At 47.6% G+C, this 15388-nt stretch overlaps 2 protein-coding genes and 2 long non-coding RNA genes across 5 annotated transcripts in view; 2 read left to right on the top strand and 2 right to left on the bottom strand.

Moving 5' to 3' along the window:
- Positions 1–35: 35 nt before the first annotated feature.
- On the top strand, positions 36–5858 carry LOC116242470 (uncharacterized). The gene is made up of 4 exons (XR_004169761.2): positions 36–139; positions 1071–1169; positions 2746–3753; positions 5757–5858. It is a non-coding gene; the product is annotated as an uncharacterized LOC116242470 (long non-coding RNA).
- MRPL20 (mitochondrial ribosomal protein L20) lies at positions 308–2922 on the bottom strand. Its single transcript, XM_031613241.2, has 4 exons — positions 2796–2922; positions 1812–1922; positions 1434–1511; positions 308–768 (listed from the first exon to the last, which is right to left on the bottom strand). Exons 1-4 carry the CDS (start codon positions 2880–2882, stop codon positions 595–597), a joined length of 450 nt encoding a protein of 149 aa, XP_031469101.1. The 5' UTR covers positions 2883–2922; the 3' UTR covers positions 308–594.
- Positions 4087–15388, bottom strand: part of LOC149915267 (uncharacterized) — a 23670-nt gene continuing 12368 nt past the window's right edge. Inside the window, exons 3-4 of one of the 2 annotated variants that reach the window (XR_016459370.1) lie at positions 12886–12988; positions 4087–5255 (exon numbers count right to left, since the gene is read on the bottom strand). This is a non-coding gene — a long non-coding RNA (uncharacterized LOC149915267). Of the gene's footprint in view, positions 5256–8913; positions 9181–12885; positions 12989–15388 lie in introns of those variants that run through there. The other variant, XR_016459369.1, reaches the window with a different exon arrangement.
- Positions 5877–11586, top strand: TMEM278 (transmembrane protein 278). Its single transcript, XM_031613242.2, has 2 exons — positions 5877–8453; positions 10236–11586. The coding sequence occupies exons 1-2, from the start codon at positions 8184–8186 to the stop codon at positions 10503–10505; spliced, it is 540 nt and encodes a 179-aa protein (XP_031469102.1). The 5' UTR covers positions 5877–8183; the 3' UTR covers positions 10506–11586.

Raw genomic sequence — 15388 nt, forward strand, 5'->3', positions numbered from 1 at the left:
ACGTCTGACGCTCTTTCAGGCAGCGTGACGCAGCTCTTGGGAATTTGAAGAGCGGAGTGGGTGGGACTTCCGGCTACGTAACTTCCGGCTACGGGGCTTCCGCCGTTAGCAGGGGCCCAGCAGCACCAGGAGGACTTGTGTAAGTCCCTGTGCTGGGGTCAGCCGGTTCTGCTGGGGCAGGGTTGTAAGGTGTTGGGTTTTTTAGCTATTAATTATCTTTTTCCCCCCTATTACAATGTAGTGGTCACTCAGATTCTTTTTCCAATTTAATAATTGGAAATTATTTAATATTGGAAATTGTTTGTTAAAAAAAAAAAGAATCTTTATTAAGTCTTTAACAGCAGGTGTATGCACACTATAGACATTTTAACATCAGAACTCCTACAGGTGTCACCACTGACACCAAACTCCCGTTCTTAACACATCTCACACGTAACAGAGGGAAAATACAACTCACCCACACAAACATGCCCTGCCCTTCCACCCTGCCAGAATCATCACGGGGCTGTTCCACAGCTCTGACCTCAGCCAGTGAGCAGGTCTGCCCTGCACTACGAGTTCCTGCTCACGACGCCCATCTGCAGGTGCTGGATGTTAATAGTGGTGCACGATACGTGAAAATATCCCCTCTGGTTCCTTCCCATCTCCAAGGGCGGCGAGGATACCTTCTTGTCTCCTCCTCTGGGCTAAAGCAGCGAGGGACTTGAATGTCTTTGGCTCATAAATGGCCAAATCGGCAATCATTTTCCTATTCAGCTCCACCTGGGTCTAAGTATAAGATGAATTGTTGGTTAAGGACTGTAATTTTTAGGAATAGCAACAACACTGCAATGCCTAGTAATTATCTGAGGTTTTAAGGCAAATTACCATTTTTTCCTACACTGTACAATTTTGGCACAGCTAGAGAACTGTCAGACATGATTACTCAGTCATGGGTGTCTCCTTAAGCCACTAATTTCTGTACTCACTTTCTCAAAAGTCTTTCCAATACAAACTAAGAAGCAAGGAACAAATCTCTCACGTTCTAAACTGAAGAACTGTATGTTTGCTTCTTCTGAATCTTTTAACAGAGAACCTGAGAAAAATATCCTTCACTGAGAAGCAACGATGTCTACCAGAATAAAAGGAGACTGAGAGAAGCAGGATTAGGGCAGAATTTAGTGCCTCAAGTGAGTACAACTTTCATAAGCACAACTCATTTCATCACTAGGAAGAAGAACAGTGCTGGAAGAAGTTCAGTCTCACAGAGGGAGCTTTTCCACTCATGCTCTAAGCTGTTATTGCCTGCTCAGGCTCTCATTTGGACATCTCCACCATTTCTCTTCAAGGACTGGCAAGAGGCAGCTGAAAACTGAGTTTCTTGCTGTTGCAGCCAGCAACCTTTTGATTTGTTTTGTCAAACTACATCTACATTACTCAAGCACGATCCTTACCTTAAACAGATTGCTTACAAAAGCTGAGTATTTCAAACCATGTTCAAGAGAAGCTGCTTCGATCCTAGTGATCCAGAGCTGAAAGTGTAAAAATTAACATATTGGGTGATAAAATATTATATAAATAAACATTTTGTGATGTTGATCTGCTCACAACTATTAAGTTGAACATATTCAGACCTTCATTTTTCTCAGTGCAACATACATGTCCCTGACTGTGAGCTTTTTGCAGATCACAGAGGGGCTATTACCTTAAATTCACAGCATTTTTCATGTTGGTAACACATTCTGAGAGACAATTCTCCCCAGAGAAAAGCCGCTATATCAGTTCTGTGCTTTTCCTGTTACAATGTTTACAGATAACAGTTTGCTATTTACCGCTCTTAGGAACCTTTTCTTCTGTTTTCTGGCCTGTGTTGACTTCACAAAAGCTCTCCGAACATTTCGTACAGCCAACTTATAGCAGCGGTTCTTCCTTCCACGAAAATGCTGAAATAAAAACAAGATATTCTTGTTAACTTTAAAGCTATTAAATCCTTCAGTAATGCTAATGTATGCTTGTTTGCATTTCAAACCCCTTCATAACAAGCTTCGCAAGACATGACCATCAGCTAAGCCTGCAGCTGGCATGTACTGAAAATATTCTTTCATCATTTTACAATTGAAAACTGAAAATTTGGTTCAGGATGAAACCTTTGAGTCCAGCAGGATGGAGAGAAAAGCCGACATCACTTTAGGCTGTGCTTTCAGGTGGAGGGCAACTGATGCTTTTGAACAACCTCTAAATCTTCATCATTTATCCCCATTCCTGAGTTCCCTCTCAGTTTTGTCCACAGGGATAGGACAAGATCCTCTGCTAGCACTGTCACCCCTGCATCATGACAGGTCATTGCTGTATGGTCAGTGGAATAACTGTGATCTGAAATAACTCGCACTGCTGCTGCCATCACTTAATTGAACATTTCCCAGCTCAGTTCTGCAGCAAGCTATACCTCTCGCCAGGATGCCAGCCTGCCCCTGGAAAAGGCTCTTCCCCACCTGAAGCACAGCAGTCAAAACTTCAGTTCAAATCCCCACTGTGAAACAGTGCCTTTCACCTACCAAAGCACACTTAAACACTGGGGGGAAACCTGTTCCTTCATCCAAATAAAACCAAACCCCAAAATCAGCCCTTGCAGGCTGCTTCTCCCGTGCTGCTCACCCCTCCGGCACAGAACCCTCCTGCTCCTCACGCATGCTGAAGCAGCCCCAGGCCTCCAGCCTTATTCATACACCAGGGCCACGCAAAACGCTGATTCTTTTTTTTTTCCAGCCGCCTCCAGGGATCCACGGGGACGAGCACCCGGGCCGGGCCGCACTCACCCGGGCATACTTGAGCACCTCCTGCACCCTCCAGAAGCGATCGGTCAGGCGGCTGCGCAGCCACAGCGGTACGCTCAGCAGCACCATCTCCCCGCCGACGGCACGGCAACGCCGCACCGCCCCGGCTTCCGGGGCGGGCACTAACGGGGACGGCCCCGGTCCTTCCGCCTGCTGTGGTCTGCTCTGAGCCGCGCTTGGCCGGGCTGGACCGGCCTGTCCAGGCAGCGCCGAAGCGGGCCAGGCTGTGCCGGACCAAAGTAGGCCTCGCAGAACCGGACTAGGCCGCACTGGACCAAACTAGGCCGCGGCAAATCGGTCTAGGCCGCACCGGACCAAAGTAGGCCTCGCCGAACCAGGCTAGGCCGCACCGGACCAAACTAGGCCACACCAAATCGGGCTAGGCCGCACCGGACCAAAGTAGGCCTTGCCGAATCAGGCTAGGCCGCACCGGACCAAAGTAGGCCTCGCTGGACTGGGCTAGGCCTTGCCAGACCAAACTAGGCCGCACCAGGCCTGGCTAGGCTGCACTGGACCAAACTAGGCCGCAGCAGGCCCAGCTGCACTGTGTGTCCCCGTCCCTGCTGCCCCTCTGGGATAACGAGGACATGGAGCTGTATGATGGTTCCTTTTCACTGCTGCTATGTCACCGTGCACATTTAATGATGGATTTTAGGGTTTCAGCCCCAGCTGGCTTCGTCTTGACCTGCTCTTCTTCTAAAGATTGGGATTTCACTGGGTGTGTCTGTTGCATGGGCGTTAAAAAGAATGATTCAGTTTGTGCTGAAGTGAGTTTAATAAATATTAATTAAATGAGCAAACCCAAAAACTCTCGCTGTCTATGTTTAATTTGGTGTTTGCATTTGTAGCAAGTTCTTTTAACTCAGCACTGGAGTCAGCCATTCAGCCCAGCTGGAGTGAGGCTTCCCACATGCTGGGTTCCAATCACTGCACAGCCGTGGTGAGTTACCATAAAGAGGGCAAGTAATGTAGAACTCAGTGCTGGTGGTACATCTGGCTGTGTTTTGTGCACGAGAGATGGTGAAAAGTGAAAAATTGCAAACTGACAAACCACAAGATGGGGCTGTTGTGATAGGCTGCAGAAAAGTTACTTAGCAGTGAGGGTCTGCCCTTAGAGAAGACATCTACTGACTTTAACACACCACTCTGAGCATCTCAAAGCAACGATGCTCCTGTTAGTAACTGTTCCCTATGTTACATCAAGACACCTTTCCCACTCTGTGGAACTCAAACATAAGACAGCAGTAGTTATTTAGGTTAGGATTTGAGTTGCCTGGAACAATGTTTGCTGTCTTTTCGTGACTTAAGTCTCAATTTGATTGTATTTTCTAAAAGGCTTGTTGGTGGCGGTTTGTTTTTTTTTGCTTTTCACCCTCTATGTGTGTCTTATCCTTTCTCCAGTTAGAGGGCTTAACTCAGACTTGAAAAATACTAGATATTTGAACCAGGAGCTGCTGGCAGCCATTCACTATGCTGTGACTCTTCAGGAGCCTCCATGCCATTTGTCATATTTATTACATCCGATGCCATCTGTTTTCCTGCATAGATTCAGGGCTTTATTACCACCATGGCTGGCCTGTGCAATAACTGAATGCAGGATGTATGCTATAGTTATTTCCCTGTGGACGTCTGGGTAGGTCTGTGCAGACATTTCACATTTTGCAGCTTAAGGGAAAGCTATTGGCTTCCGTTCTCCCTTAGGAGCCATTCAGCCTGAGAGAGTGGTGAGGAAATGGGTAGAACAAGATCAAAATGGGCTTTTCATACAATGTGACTGTTTTAAAGGTCATTCCTCCCTATATTTTTTCATCTCTTTCTCTCTCTTTCTCTCATACATGAATTCATTAGTAGAAAGGAGATAGGCTCATTTGTGGTCGTTGAAAAATGTTGACGACTGATACTGACTCATGGGTCTGAAAAGACACAGAACACATGCAGGCTCTGTTCTCAACCTTGCCACTGGCCTCCTAACTGATAGAGCAAACAACTTCCCTTCTCCATGCCTCAGTTTCCACATGTGTGAAAGGAAGGGTACTCATACTGCTCTTTGAATATCACGCCTGCAATTGCACTGGGCAAAACCTGAACGCTTGTGCTAGGTATTATTCCAAGCCTGTGGTAACACTCTTGCTCCAGATCTTTTGTCTCTCCCAATCTTAAATTATTCATTGCTACAGTGAGCCTTTTGAAGAATGTGAACGTGAATTCTCCATTTATGAAATGTCTTCACTGTGCCCTACACTGTACATGCTAAGCAGGTTTGCATCCCTTGTGTTTTTCCAATCTGATTTAGAAATCCTTTCGTGGCACAGCTGGGAAATCATTCCAGGATGTGCTTGATGAGAAGTTTCACTGGCAGTCACTTAGAAGGTTTTCACAGTTTGTTCCTTTTCTCCCAGGAAAGTGACTATCCAAACAGAGGTGCTCCTGGGGTTTGCAGTTCTGTTAAAATAGAAATCGATCTGTCAGCCGAAGTGCTTTTGAAATTGATTTAATTTTTTTTTATTACATAGCACAGTTTTCAAAAATATTTCAGTGCCTGACATTCAAAAATGAAAAGGACCGTTTTCAGGTTTGACAGACAGTTTTCTTTCTTTTTTTTTTAAACTTACAATTCAGAGCCTGGGTAAGTTACTTTATAATCAGCTTAGATAAGGAACAAATCAGGCTGCAGGCTGATGGCAGAGCCTATTTTTAACGTTCCCCTCCTCACCTGGCACATCAGCTTTAATTTTTTTCTTCGCTGTGAGAGCTCAGAGATGGAATAAATAACAACAAACAAAGCAGATGTCACCTTCAGCACTAGTGCTAAAGCAAATAAAATGACTCAAGAAAAATCTAGCTGAAGTCATTCCTGGTAAGAAACAGCACAGCTGCCCAGTGCTTTGTGTGGAGAGTGGGTTTCCCAAGTGATGCTAAGTCTTCCCTTATTGCTACCTACAGGTGAGGGACTTTTCTCTGCAGTCAGGAAACACCAAGCATGGAATGCATCCAGTTGGAACATACCAGGGGAATGGCCACCATTCAACCCTTTGGGTGAAACAGGCACGGTACAGAGCACGAGAAGCAAAGTGAGTTCCCTTGCTATGTCTGGCTGCTGTGTCCGTGGGAGATCTGGAAGGCAGTCCAGAGAAAACACACTTCATGGAAGGAATGAGAAGAAGCACATGGCTGGAGAATGCCCAGGAAGCAGAGTGTGTCCCTTCAGGAACAGATGGGACTAGCTTGCATGCAGAAATGTGCCTGCTGTTGTTTGTTCCCTGCTGTATTTCAGGAATAAATGATTCTTGTGCCACTTCATAAATAAACAGGATTATACTGGAGTTAGTGGCTCCTTTTTTCATTTCCTCCTTTTCAAAACATCATAAGAAAGCTAGGACTTTGCATAATTAATAAACCTTTCAGCATCTTTTCCGCAATTAGGCCTGAAAAGACCCTTTGTATCTCAAAGCAGGATGGTGAGAGATGTGCAGCTGAAGATCCATCCAGGACCTGAGGAACCAAGTCTGTGCTCATGGAAGTGAGTCACAGACTGTGACCCTCAGACTGATTTCTCAATTTCACCTTGTCTTGCTGTTCTTCAGGGTGTGTCAATGGTAAGGACAGAACAAGGTGTTCTTTGGCTGTGAGGGTTTGTGCTCCTAGTATGGATGCTGCACCTTAATTGTGAGCTGCACTCAAGTGCAGACTGGTTAGGGGAATTTTTATTGCTAGATGTTCAGGAGGTGGAGATCACGAGACTTCTGAATGCTGGATAGGTTTAACAAGAAGAGCCGTAGAAAAATAATGAAGTGGTAAGTGAATCAACTAGTAATTGTAATAGCTAGGAGAACTGCATAACCAATGTGGATGGTGCCGAGCTGTTTTTAAAACTCCTTACTTGTTTCATAAGGCTTCATTCTTGCTGGTATTTGAAATCAATACCAATTTTCTCACACCGCTCTTCAATCTACTTGAGTCTTCAAGCCTACACTTCAACGCTGATTACATGTGGCAGACTGCAAATGGTCTCAGGATGTCTCACTTTGTACAAACAGCATTTGACAGTCCTGAGCCCAAGGAGGGAAGGTACTGGGAGAACTGGGAGGCTTCCTGAACATGCCTTCCCTCAATTCAAACACCACGAGCACAGATTGAGAAGTCTCTCAGCCCTTTCCTAGTGCGGAATTTCTCTAGGAAGTAGCACCAAATGGAAGATAGGACTTCTGGATTCCTTCCCTGCTGTTCTGTGCTGAGTTCTGCCTTCTGGTAAGACCTGTGCACCTCCTGGAAGAAAGTTTTCTTCCTCCTGCACAAGTGAATTCATCTGAAAGGTGATATAAATGTAGAGATAGCAATGAGTTCTTAAATAACATTCATCAAATTAGGTAGGTAGAATAAGTGATCATTACTCTGCCTTCAGCACAAGAGTACATCAGTGTGCTCTGCAGACAATAACAGTGGTGAGTGCAGAGAACAGAAGGTTTCTAAGCTATATTGTGATTATTATCAATTACTCCAAGGCATTTTAATCTAGAGAGAAAACGTAGAAAATGAATCACGGGCAGAATAATAATTTCAGTTCGAAAGAGACCATCTTGCCCTGGGAATGTATGGTTTGAGTGTGGCTCCTGGGTGCTGTGTGCTAAATCACTTGTGAGGCAGATGTAAGTGATTGGCTGGCACAGAAAGCAGCTTCAGAAGCCACACTGTAAACAGAGCAGTGCTGCGAGGCTCTGAGGAAGGCACTGCGTGCATTGGAGCACTGTGACAGCGGGGAACAGAGAGCACTGAGACCACACACTGCTCCCATCTCTGCTTCCATCTCTGCCTGCTGTGGGCAAGGACTCCATTAAGGCAGAGGGGAGGGCAGCTCTGCTTCGTTATCATCCCTGGGCATTTCGTTTGGATGAGAGTTGAGAAGGAATATTTCCATGGGTACGGGATGAGAAGCATGAAAAGGTGATTTAAAGTGGACGACCTGTCTGGAGGTGCTGGTGTTGCTGGCAAACAGCAGTGCTAAGAGTTGGAGGAAGAGGATGAAGGCAGGTGCCCTCCTGAACCGAGCTACCTATCAAAGCTGAGAGCAACTGCTGGAGTCGTACTCCTGGGAAGAACAACAGGAATTCAGGGGTGCCATGGATTCAGAAGCAGAATTATAGCTGTTGCCAAGCTGCCTTAAAACGGAGATAGGACACTACTGGAAAACAACCTAAGAAAGAACAGTTTGTCCTGGGAAAGCAGGTGGCCAAAAGGCCGTTCCTTCCTTGCTCCATTACGCTCTCTGGCAGTGTTCTTGTCCGTATGTGCAAGAGCTAGGAAAAGCCTAGGCAGATCTGTAGCCAAAGCAAAAGAAACCACTTTGAAAAAGGTTTGGAGCATTCTTGCAACATGGCTGACCAGGAGACCGAGGACTTAGCAGCAGAAAGCCTCTTGGCCAAGTCTAAGATGCATCCCAGCCTCCCACCGTATGACATGGATGACCAGCTCCTTCCCAGGGAGCCACGGAGCACCTGTGGCTGCTGGACATGGGCTCTGCTGATAGCCACCATGAACCTCTTAGTCTTTTTCATCAACTTGCTCCTGATGCTTGTTATCTTCACCATCGTGTTGCTTCCCACCATTGTGGTCGTTTACTTTGGTTTCCAGTGCCACTCTCGGGTAAGTAAGTATGCTCCATTTGGAATGGAAGTTTGAATAGGGAAAACTAAAGGGTAAAAGAGCTCTGGTGGTGTTTGCTACTTTCCATTTAATTAACTTTTTCACAGTGATTGACATATTTGATCTTCCTAAAAAATAATTCAGTATTAATAAAGCCTAGCAGAATCTGTAATCCCTCTTATGCCTGATTACAGATTCAGATGTTTCTGTACAGTTTCTCACTTGTAACCAATGTATTTGCTTGGTCATTTGCATGGTGCCTGCTCCATGTCGTTGCTATCCTCTGGATTTCATTATTCCAAGAATACCCATGAATTTCCTCTTATGTTTCCATAAATATGTTTGGAATCTGTTGAATAAGTGGATGGCAAGAAACAATTTCCCTGTTTTCCTCACCAGCAATAGCTTTTAGAGCAGCTCAATCTGGTTTCTCTTGCAGGTTACCCAGAGTTAGGAGGGTTCTCTTCCTGCTTTGGGGAGGGAAAAAACAAACCCTGCAATACTTCCTCCCAGGAGGGAGAACAGGCTCCAAAAATAGATGCTGTCGGCCACCCCACTCCACAAAATCTGAACAAAGGGAAGACTTTGAATCTTCTCAAAATGATATATTTACCCGAGAAACATAAAAGGAGAAGCTTGTTACTTGTTTTTTTTTCCTTCCTTCTTAGTGAAGTCTGTGCATCCCATCTAGTCAGCCAAGTCCTTGGGACCTCTGAGTGAGCAGATCCTGGAGTGAGAGAGAATGTTTCAGCACACAGACCCTTGGTCTTTGCAAAGAGACGATTGGGATCATTGGCCTTGGAAGACCCCAAACTACCCCTTGTACACACAGGGCTCTGCTTGATGGCTTTGGGCTCTGAGGAGCAGCAAAAGGTTTTTGAGTAAAGCAGAGTACATCAGTCCTGAAAGCAACTGCTGTTAGCTGCAAGGAGTCTTTTAACTCAGATTCATCTTTTAATAGGGGTAGATGGGGAATGCTGCAGGATGGCTTGACAAGAGCAGCCCTTTGTCCTCAGGCTATTTCTGTTCTCTGCCTTCCTCGTAGCCAGAGGCTGATTTCTGCACTGCAGAGCCATTAGATGGATTTATTTATTTTTTTGAATGTGATTGTGCTGCTTCTACTGCAGAAAGCATATAGAGAAAAGAAAAGAGAATGGGGGGGAGAGGGGGGTGAGAGCTGCCCATGTCATTTGTTAGCACAGAACCAGTGAGTGCCTTGGCCTGGTGCTGCTGCTGCCAGCAGGAAGGCAGGGCTGTAAGCCCCAGAACCAGGGCTGTGCTGAGTGCCCTACAGGTGAGCAGGACCTCTCTGCAGGTGTTGAAGTGCTGAGAGACCCAAATATGTACACGGTGGTGTGTAGAAGATGGAGCACAAAGTAGGCTTGGGAATCTGCAGCCCACCAATCTATCTGCAGGACCCAACATTTTTGCTGCATTTTATTTACTTAACTGTAATTGCCAGCATGCTGTGCCACCCACGTCGGTGCAGCAGCAGGAGGCCTTTTTATTTGGTTCCCAGATATTGAATGCTAAGGCGTGCTATTATGGATAACTTAATAAAGACGGTTTCCTGCTTCAGGAGCAGTGTGCCACTCTTGTCTCACAGCGATGCCCGAGTAATTGAAAGCCTGATTAAAGTGTTGTCAGTCATATCATGTCGCTTGAGGACTGCAGAGGGAAAGGCAGCCGTGCCTCATTGGGAAGGCACTGAAACTCAGGGCTGCTTTGGTCCCTGCCCCTATCCACCAGCTGCTCTGTGACAAACTCCCTGTGTTCCCACAGGTGCTGCACTCCACTGCCCGCTACTGCAGAACCATCCTGGATGACAACAGCTCCTCGGCCCTCATCATCCTGGGCTTCGTCATCATGTCGCCCCTCATCGTGGTGGCCATGGCCACCTACTGCAGCCTGGCCAGGCGCCTTCGCCTCCTCATGTGCTTCCAGCCGTGCAGCCGGGCCCTGTACAAGGGTGTGAAGTGGCGCTGGTATGAGGAGGGCGGTCTGTGCGGCTGTGCCAGGGGCTGCAGCCCTCATGTCAAGGCCTGGGTCTGAGCCAGAGGCTCCATCCCACCCAGCGTGCCCTCCTCCCTATCCTGACCCTCCCCGCTGCCTCCCAGCATCACCCTGAGACCCCTGTGGAGCTGTGCTCGTTGTGAGCAAGAGAAGTGTTCGTGAGCCACCTCCTATAGCTTTGTCTATAACGTAGTAGATTGCTGCCTGCCACCAGGGAGTGATTGTCAGTGCAGCTCCTTGGTGTTAAAGACAACGTGCAACAGAATGGGAACTCCTCCAGGACCTGCTGTGCTCATGGCAGCTCTATTTCCAGTCTTGACAGCATGGTCACAGAGGTCTCCTTGGGTTTGGCTGCTGCTGGGGAAGCATCCAACCATAAGGAAGCAGCTGGGGTTTCCTTCAGTGCTGGGCAGTCCCAACCTCTGTAGGTCACTGCTTTTACAGTGCTGGAGATCTGCAGAGTTCCTACGCACCAGATGTTCTTCCCCAGTTAACAACTCCTTTTTCCCATAGCCTGTAGCAGTGCTATGCTCGTTTTCCTGTCCCTGGGCCAGGTTGTTGGGCTGGCTGCAAATATACACACTGTTCTTTGGGTCTGTCCCCCTCCAGCTGCTGATCTGAAGCGTGCTTGTCTGGTGATAGCTGGTGGGTATTAACCTGCAAATCACTCTTTGTCCTTTGCTGTGGTTTTGTTCAGCTCCATTTTAAGGCTCCTGGCAGGACAAGCTGGAGATCTCCAGTGGCCTCAGGGTCACTGCAGGCTCTTCCAGGGCTGGGTAAGAGATCTCAGAGACAGTGCCTTGCTCTGAGACACCTGGATATAGCATGAGTGCTGCACAATGCGAAGAGTGGATGTGAGAAGGTATGGCAGCTGGATGTAGGACTGTGTGATGCTCCAGGTGGTCCCACTGGAGCAGGTTTGGACCAGATGATCTCCAGAAGTCATCCCCAGCTGTGTTGTGATGCTTTTCTTTAAGTCCCAATGGGTTCAGGCACAGCATCAGTGGGGCTGTGTGCTGCTGACCGCTGCGAGCTCCGTGCTCCCCCCGCTGCTCTTCCTGTCTGCCAGCTATTGCCATTGCAAGTGCTATGTGTGAATAAAGATCATGCTGAATCTCCACTGGAGGAGTTTCTGTTCTGTCTCATAGTACAGGCTGCACCAGAACCAGCTGGCTGCAGCCCATTGCAAACTCTTGTTCTATCCTCAAATAATCAGTGGTGGCTACGGATGAAAGTGGATTGGATTGTAGCACAGGCTGGTACTCAGCCCAGCCACCAAACAGATGGGGACAGGGAAAGCTGGAGGTAAATCAAAGCTGGAGCTTTGAGCAGTTAGAGCCATTGGTTGGGGCTTTGGCCATTGTGTTGTTTTGTGATGGTTATAGGCTGAACTCCGGACTCCAGCAGAGCTCTGTGCTGTTGGCCAGCAGTGTAATATATCAGCTTTGCTGACTCCCTCTGAATGTACAACTGAGCTGTTCTGCCAGCCCTTGTCACCATTTAGTCCATTCTGGCAGCTGCAGCAAACCAGTCTCAGCTAAATCACCTTCACAGTGCTTCAGGTGAAACTGGTCTGATATGTCTCATTTACAGTTCAAATTACTGCTGAATGCTTCTGTGTACTGAGTGAACAAGACTGTTCCAGCCCATAGCCTGAATGGTTGGAGGAACACAGATTTTTGCATTTTAAGGCTATTACCATTGTTACAGGACTTTGCAGGGTGGGAGCACAGAGTAAACATTCTTGTTCTTTTCCTGGTCTGACCTGAACTCACTTCCCAGGGTGCAGAACCTGACCAATAACTCTGCTGGAAGTCCCCTTCTGCAGCTCCATAGGGCATCTTGCAGAATATCATACAGTGTATATGCATCAGAGAACTCCCTGGACTATAAAGGAAGAAACACCTGCATTCTTCTGTCAGCTGGAGCTGGAGACACTTCTCTGCATCACAGCAGATCTCAGGGTAAGCTCTACCTCAGGGATGCCCTGGTGCAGCAAAACATGACTACAGCACAGCAGTGAGACTGCAGCCCTGAGATCTCTGTCTTTAGAACAGAGGCACCCTTGATGTCCTCTGCCTTGGGGCAGCTGTGCCAGCTGGGGACTGCGCCTGCAGATGCTGCAGGAGGCTGCTGTGTGTGCTGTGTGTGTGCTCCTCAAACCCTCACATGGGCTTTGTTCCGGAGTTCAGCACAGCTGAGCCTGGCATCCTTCTGAAGAGGAAGGCAATTTTCTTTTTTTTCTTTTTTTTTTTTTTTTTAATCAAGCCTCTGGTCTGATAAGAGGCTACAAGGGTTTTGAGCCAGGAGTATTCATTTTCGCTGTGTGAATTTCCAAGATTAAAAATAATAATAATAAAAAAAAATTACCCAGAAAGAGCTGAAGGTACTGACAGTCAGTGCCAAGCAGGCAGCTTACCTTGAGCTGGATATATCCCCAGCATGAATCACAGGCAAACAGCTGCTTTGTGCCAGATTTATGACAGGTAGCTACGAGCACAGTGTAACTGTGAGCTCTCATCCTGTGAAGGTGAAGAGAAAGAGAGAAAGCATTAATAACCCAACTCGTGCTGAAATGGGGCTAATATTTCAGAGATGCTGCTGTGCATCACCTCATCCAGCTCTGCTCCTTGCTGCCTTCGTGGAAGAGCTTTTACCTTTCCCTGACGGTGTGCATTTGCATTGATGTTTGCAGCTGGCTATGGGAGAAAAGCAGCAGAGGAGGGCAGGGGAAGGACAGCAGCACCTGGGGTCTGGGAGTCTGGCTGTGCTGCAAGAGAGGTGTCTGCTTTGTGCCTGTAGGGTTTTGGGGTGAGGATGAGGACGGTGTGAGGATTGTGGCTCAGCAATGCTGAGGTTTCTGGAATGCTCTGCCTAGGGGGAATTTGGGCATTGATGGCGTGGGTTCCCCACTCCCAAGTTGGTTTGGAAGTGAGAATGTAGTCCTGCTGCTGCTGCAATGGGTGCTTTGGGGGGTGTTTGTGGAGTGCAACGTGGAAAGCAGGAAAACAGCAAAACCACGATTTGACTGCTAACAGAAGGGACAGAAAAATAAAATCCAAAGGAATGGAGCCATCACAGCAAGTGGGCTCATTCTTCACAAATGTAACAACACACCAAGGGTGCTTGCTGGCTGCTGACAATGTTCTGTACCAAATTACTGGTGGGATCCATACTGACAGATGGATGAACCAGGGGGAGACGAGGGAAGCTCTTTTTTGTGGAAGTTTCCCCTTGTGAGGAAGTGCTGCTCCGGTCCATGCAGCCCCACAGTGCTGGGCGGATTGTCTCACCCCTCTGTTCTGCATCCTAAGCCATCCTGCTGTGCGTGAGCACTTATAGAAGCTCCATGTACAAATTACATGTGGATTTAATATGACAGAAGTGAATGCTAACAGCTTCCACAAGTGGCAGGAGGAAAAGCTGCTTCTGTCATGCAGGTCCTTAATTCCCATTCTGTGATTTATTCAGAGAGTGAGGGTCAGGGATGAATAAGCTCAAAGGCCTCCTGAAATAAAGAACAAATCTCAATCACACAGGGATGGCTCTGGTCACTGAGAACCAGATCCAATGGGAATCTCTGGCACTGGTACCCAGCAGGGCTCAGCTGCTCCTGGCAGAGCTGCAGTGCATTGCCAAGAGCTCAGGGCATCATTCTCAGTGTCATCTCTGCCAGATGGACTCCATGTGCCTCATTCTCCTGATCTCCCGAGTAACTCTGTAGGCTAACTTGGCAGGGATCTGCGTGGTAATACAATTCCACTGACATATATGCTGGACAGCTTCTTTTGCTCTCTTTATTTGTATTTCTGACTGCTTAATGGTAACTTGAGAGTCTTCAGGGAAATGTCCATTGTCCTCCTGCAACACCCTCCTCTGTCTTGGAGCTAACTGGTCACCAGTGATGATTTCCAGCTTGGGAGAACTCTGAATGAATGGAAACAATTAAGGAGCAACTAAGCAGTGGGTGCCTGCCAAGGGTTTGCACCCAGCAAGCTGATCCTGCAGCACAGTTCATGCTGCACCCTTATCCTGGGGATGGTCCCTGGGCCCTGATAGAAGCTGCTGTGCAGGTAAGGAAGCAAGCAGTGATGTAACCCAGCTGTGCCAGCACCAGTGTGCCCTGCAAACCAGTCCCTTACGTGGCAGTGAGCAGTGGGAGGCAGTTGGGAAGCTGTGTGTGTTTAAATGAGCCTCTGGGCACACAGAGCTGCTAAAACACAGCAGAGCTCTGAGGCCATCTGTCAGGCACGCGTTGCTGAAGGGCTCTTTGTGGAAGAACTGTAGAAGAATATGAAAATAAATAAATTACGTAGCCCTCCAAATCAATAGTAGCACAGAATGGCTGGAAGGGTGAGCGTGGCAGATGCTGCTAACTACTTCACAGTCCTCTTTGAGAGCTAGAAACTGCTGTCCAGAAAAACCTCTCAATCACTCAGAGGTCTGCAGGGGAAAACACTTAGAGGTCTGCAGGGGAAAAAGCACCAACTGAAAGAGAAGTGGAGAGCAGCACTGTTTCAGGGCTTGGGAGCAAGATTTCACTCTGCAGCCGGCAGTCCTGACAAAGAGGGGTACCTGGGCATCACCAACACGAGTGTTTCTGAGAAGCAAAGCTTTGCTTTGGGGAACTGATGCCAGCAAATATTGCCCCAAGTAACTCAGCATGGCTGTTTTTCTTCTTGAGGAATAAAAGCCAAGCTCCCCAAACCCTAACCCTATGCGTGGAGACAAGGGATTATGCACAGACCATGACAAGCCCAGAGCACTCAGCACAGCTGGGGAAGCTCAGCATTTGTGTTTTCTTCTCCCCCCATGCCTTGTCCTACCCCCAGCTCAGCCAGGAACAACGTGGACTTGTTCTGCAGCTCCCCAGGCAGTGCCAGGAGGAGCTTTGAAAGGGATTCTGCAGGAAAGCAGGAAAA

The sequence above is a fragment of the Phasianus colchicus genome, chromosome 22 (genome assembly GCF_987193195.1).
Source record: "Phasianus colchicus chromosome 22, bPhaCol1.hap1.1, whole genome shotgun sequence".
NCBI lineage: Eukaryota > Metazoa > Chordata > Aves > Galliformes > Phasianidae > Phasianus > Phasianus colchicus.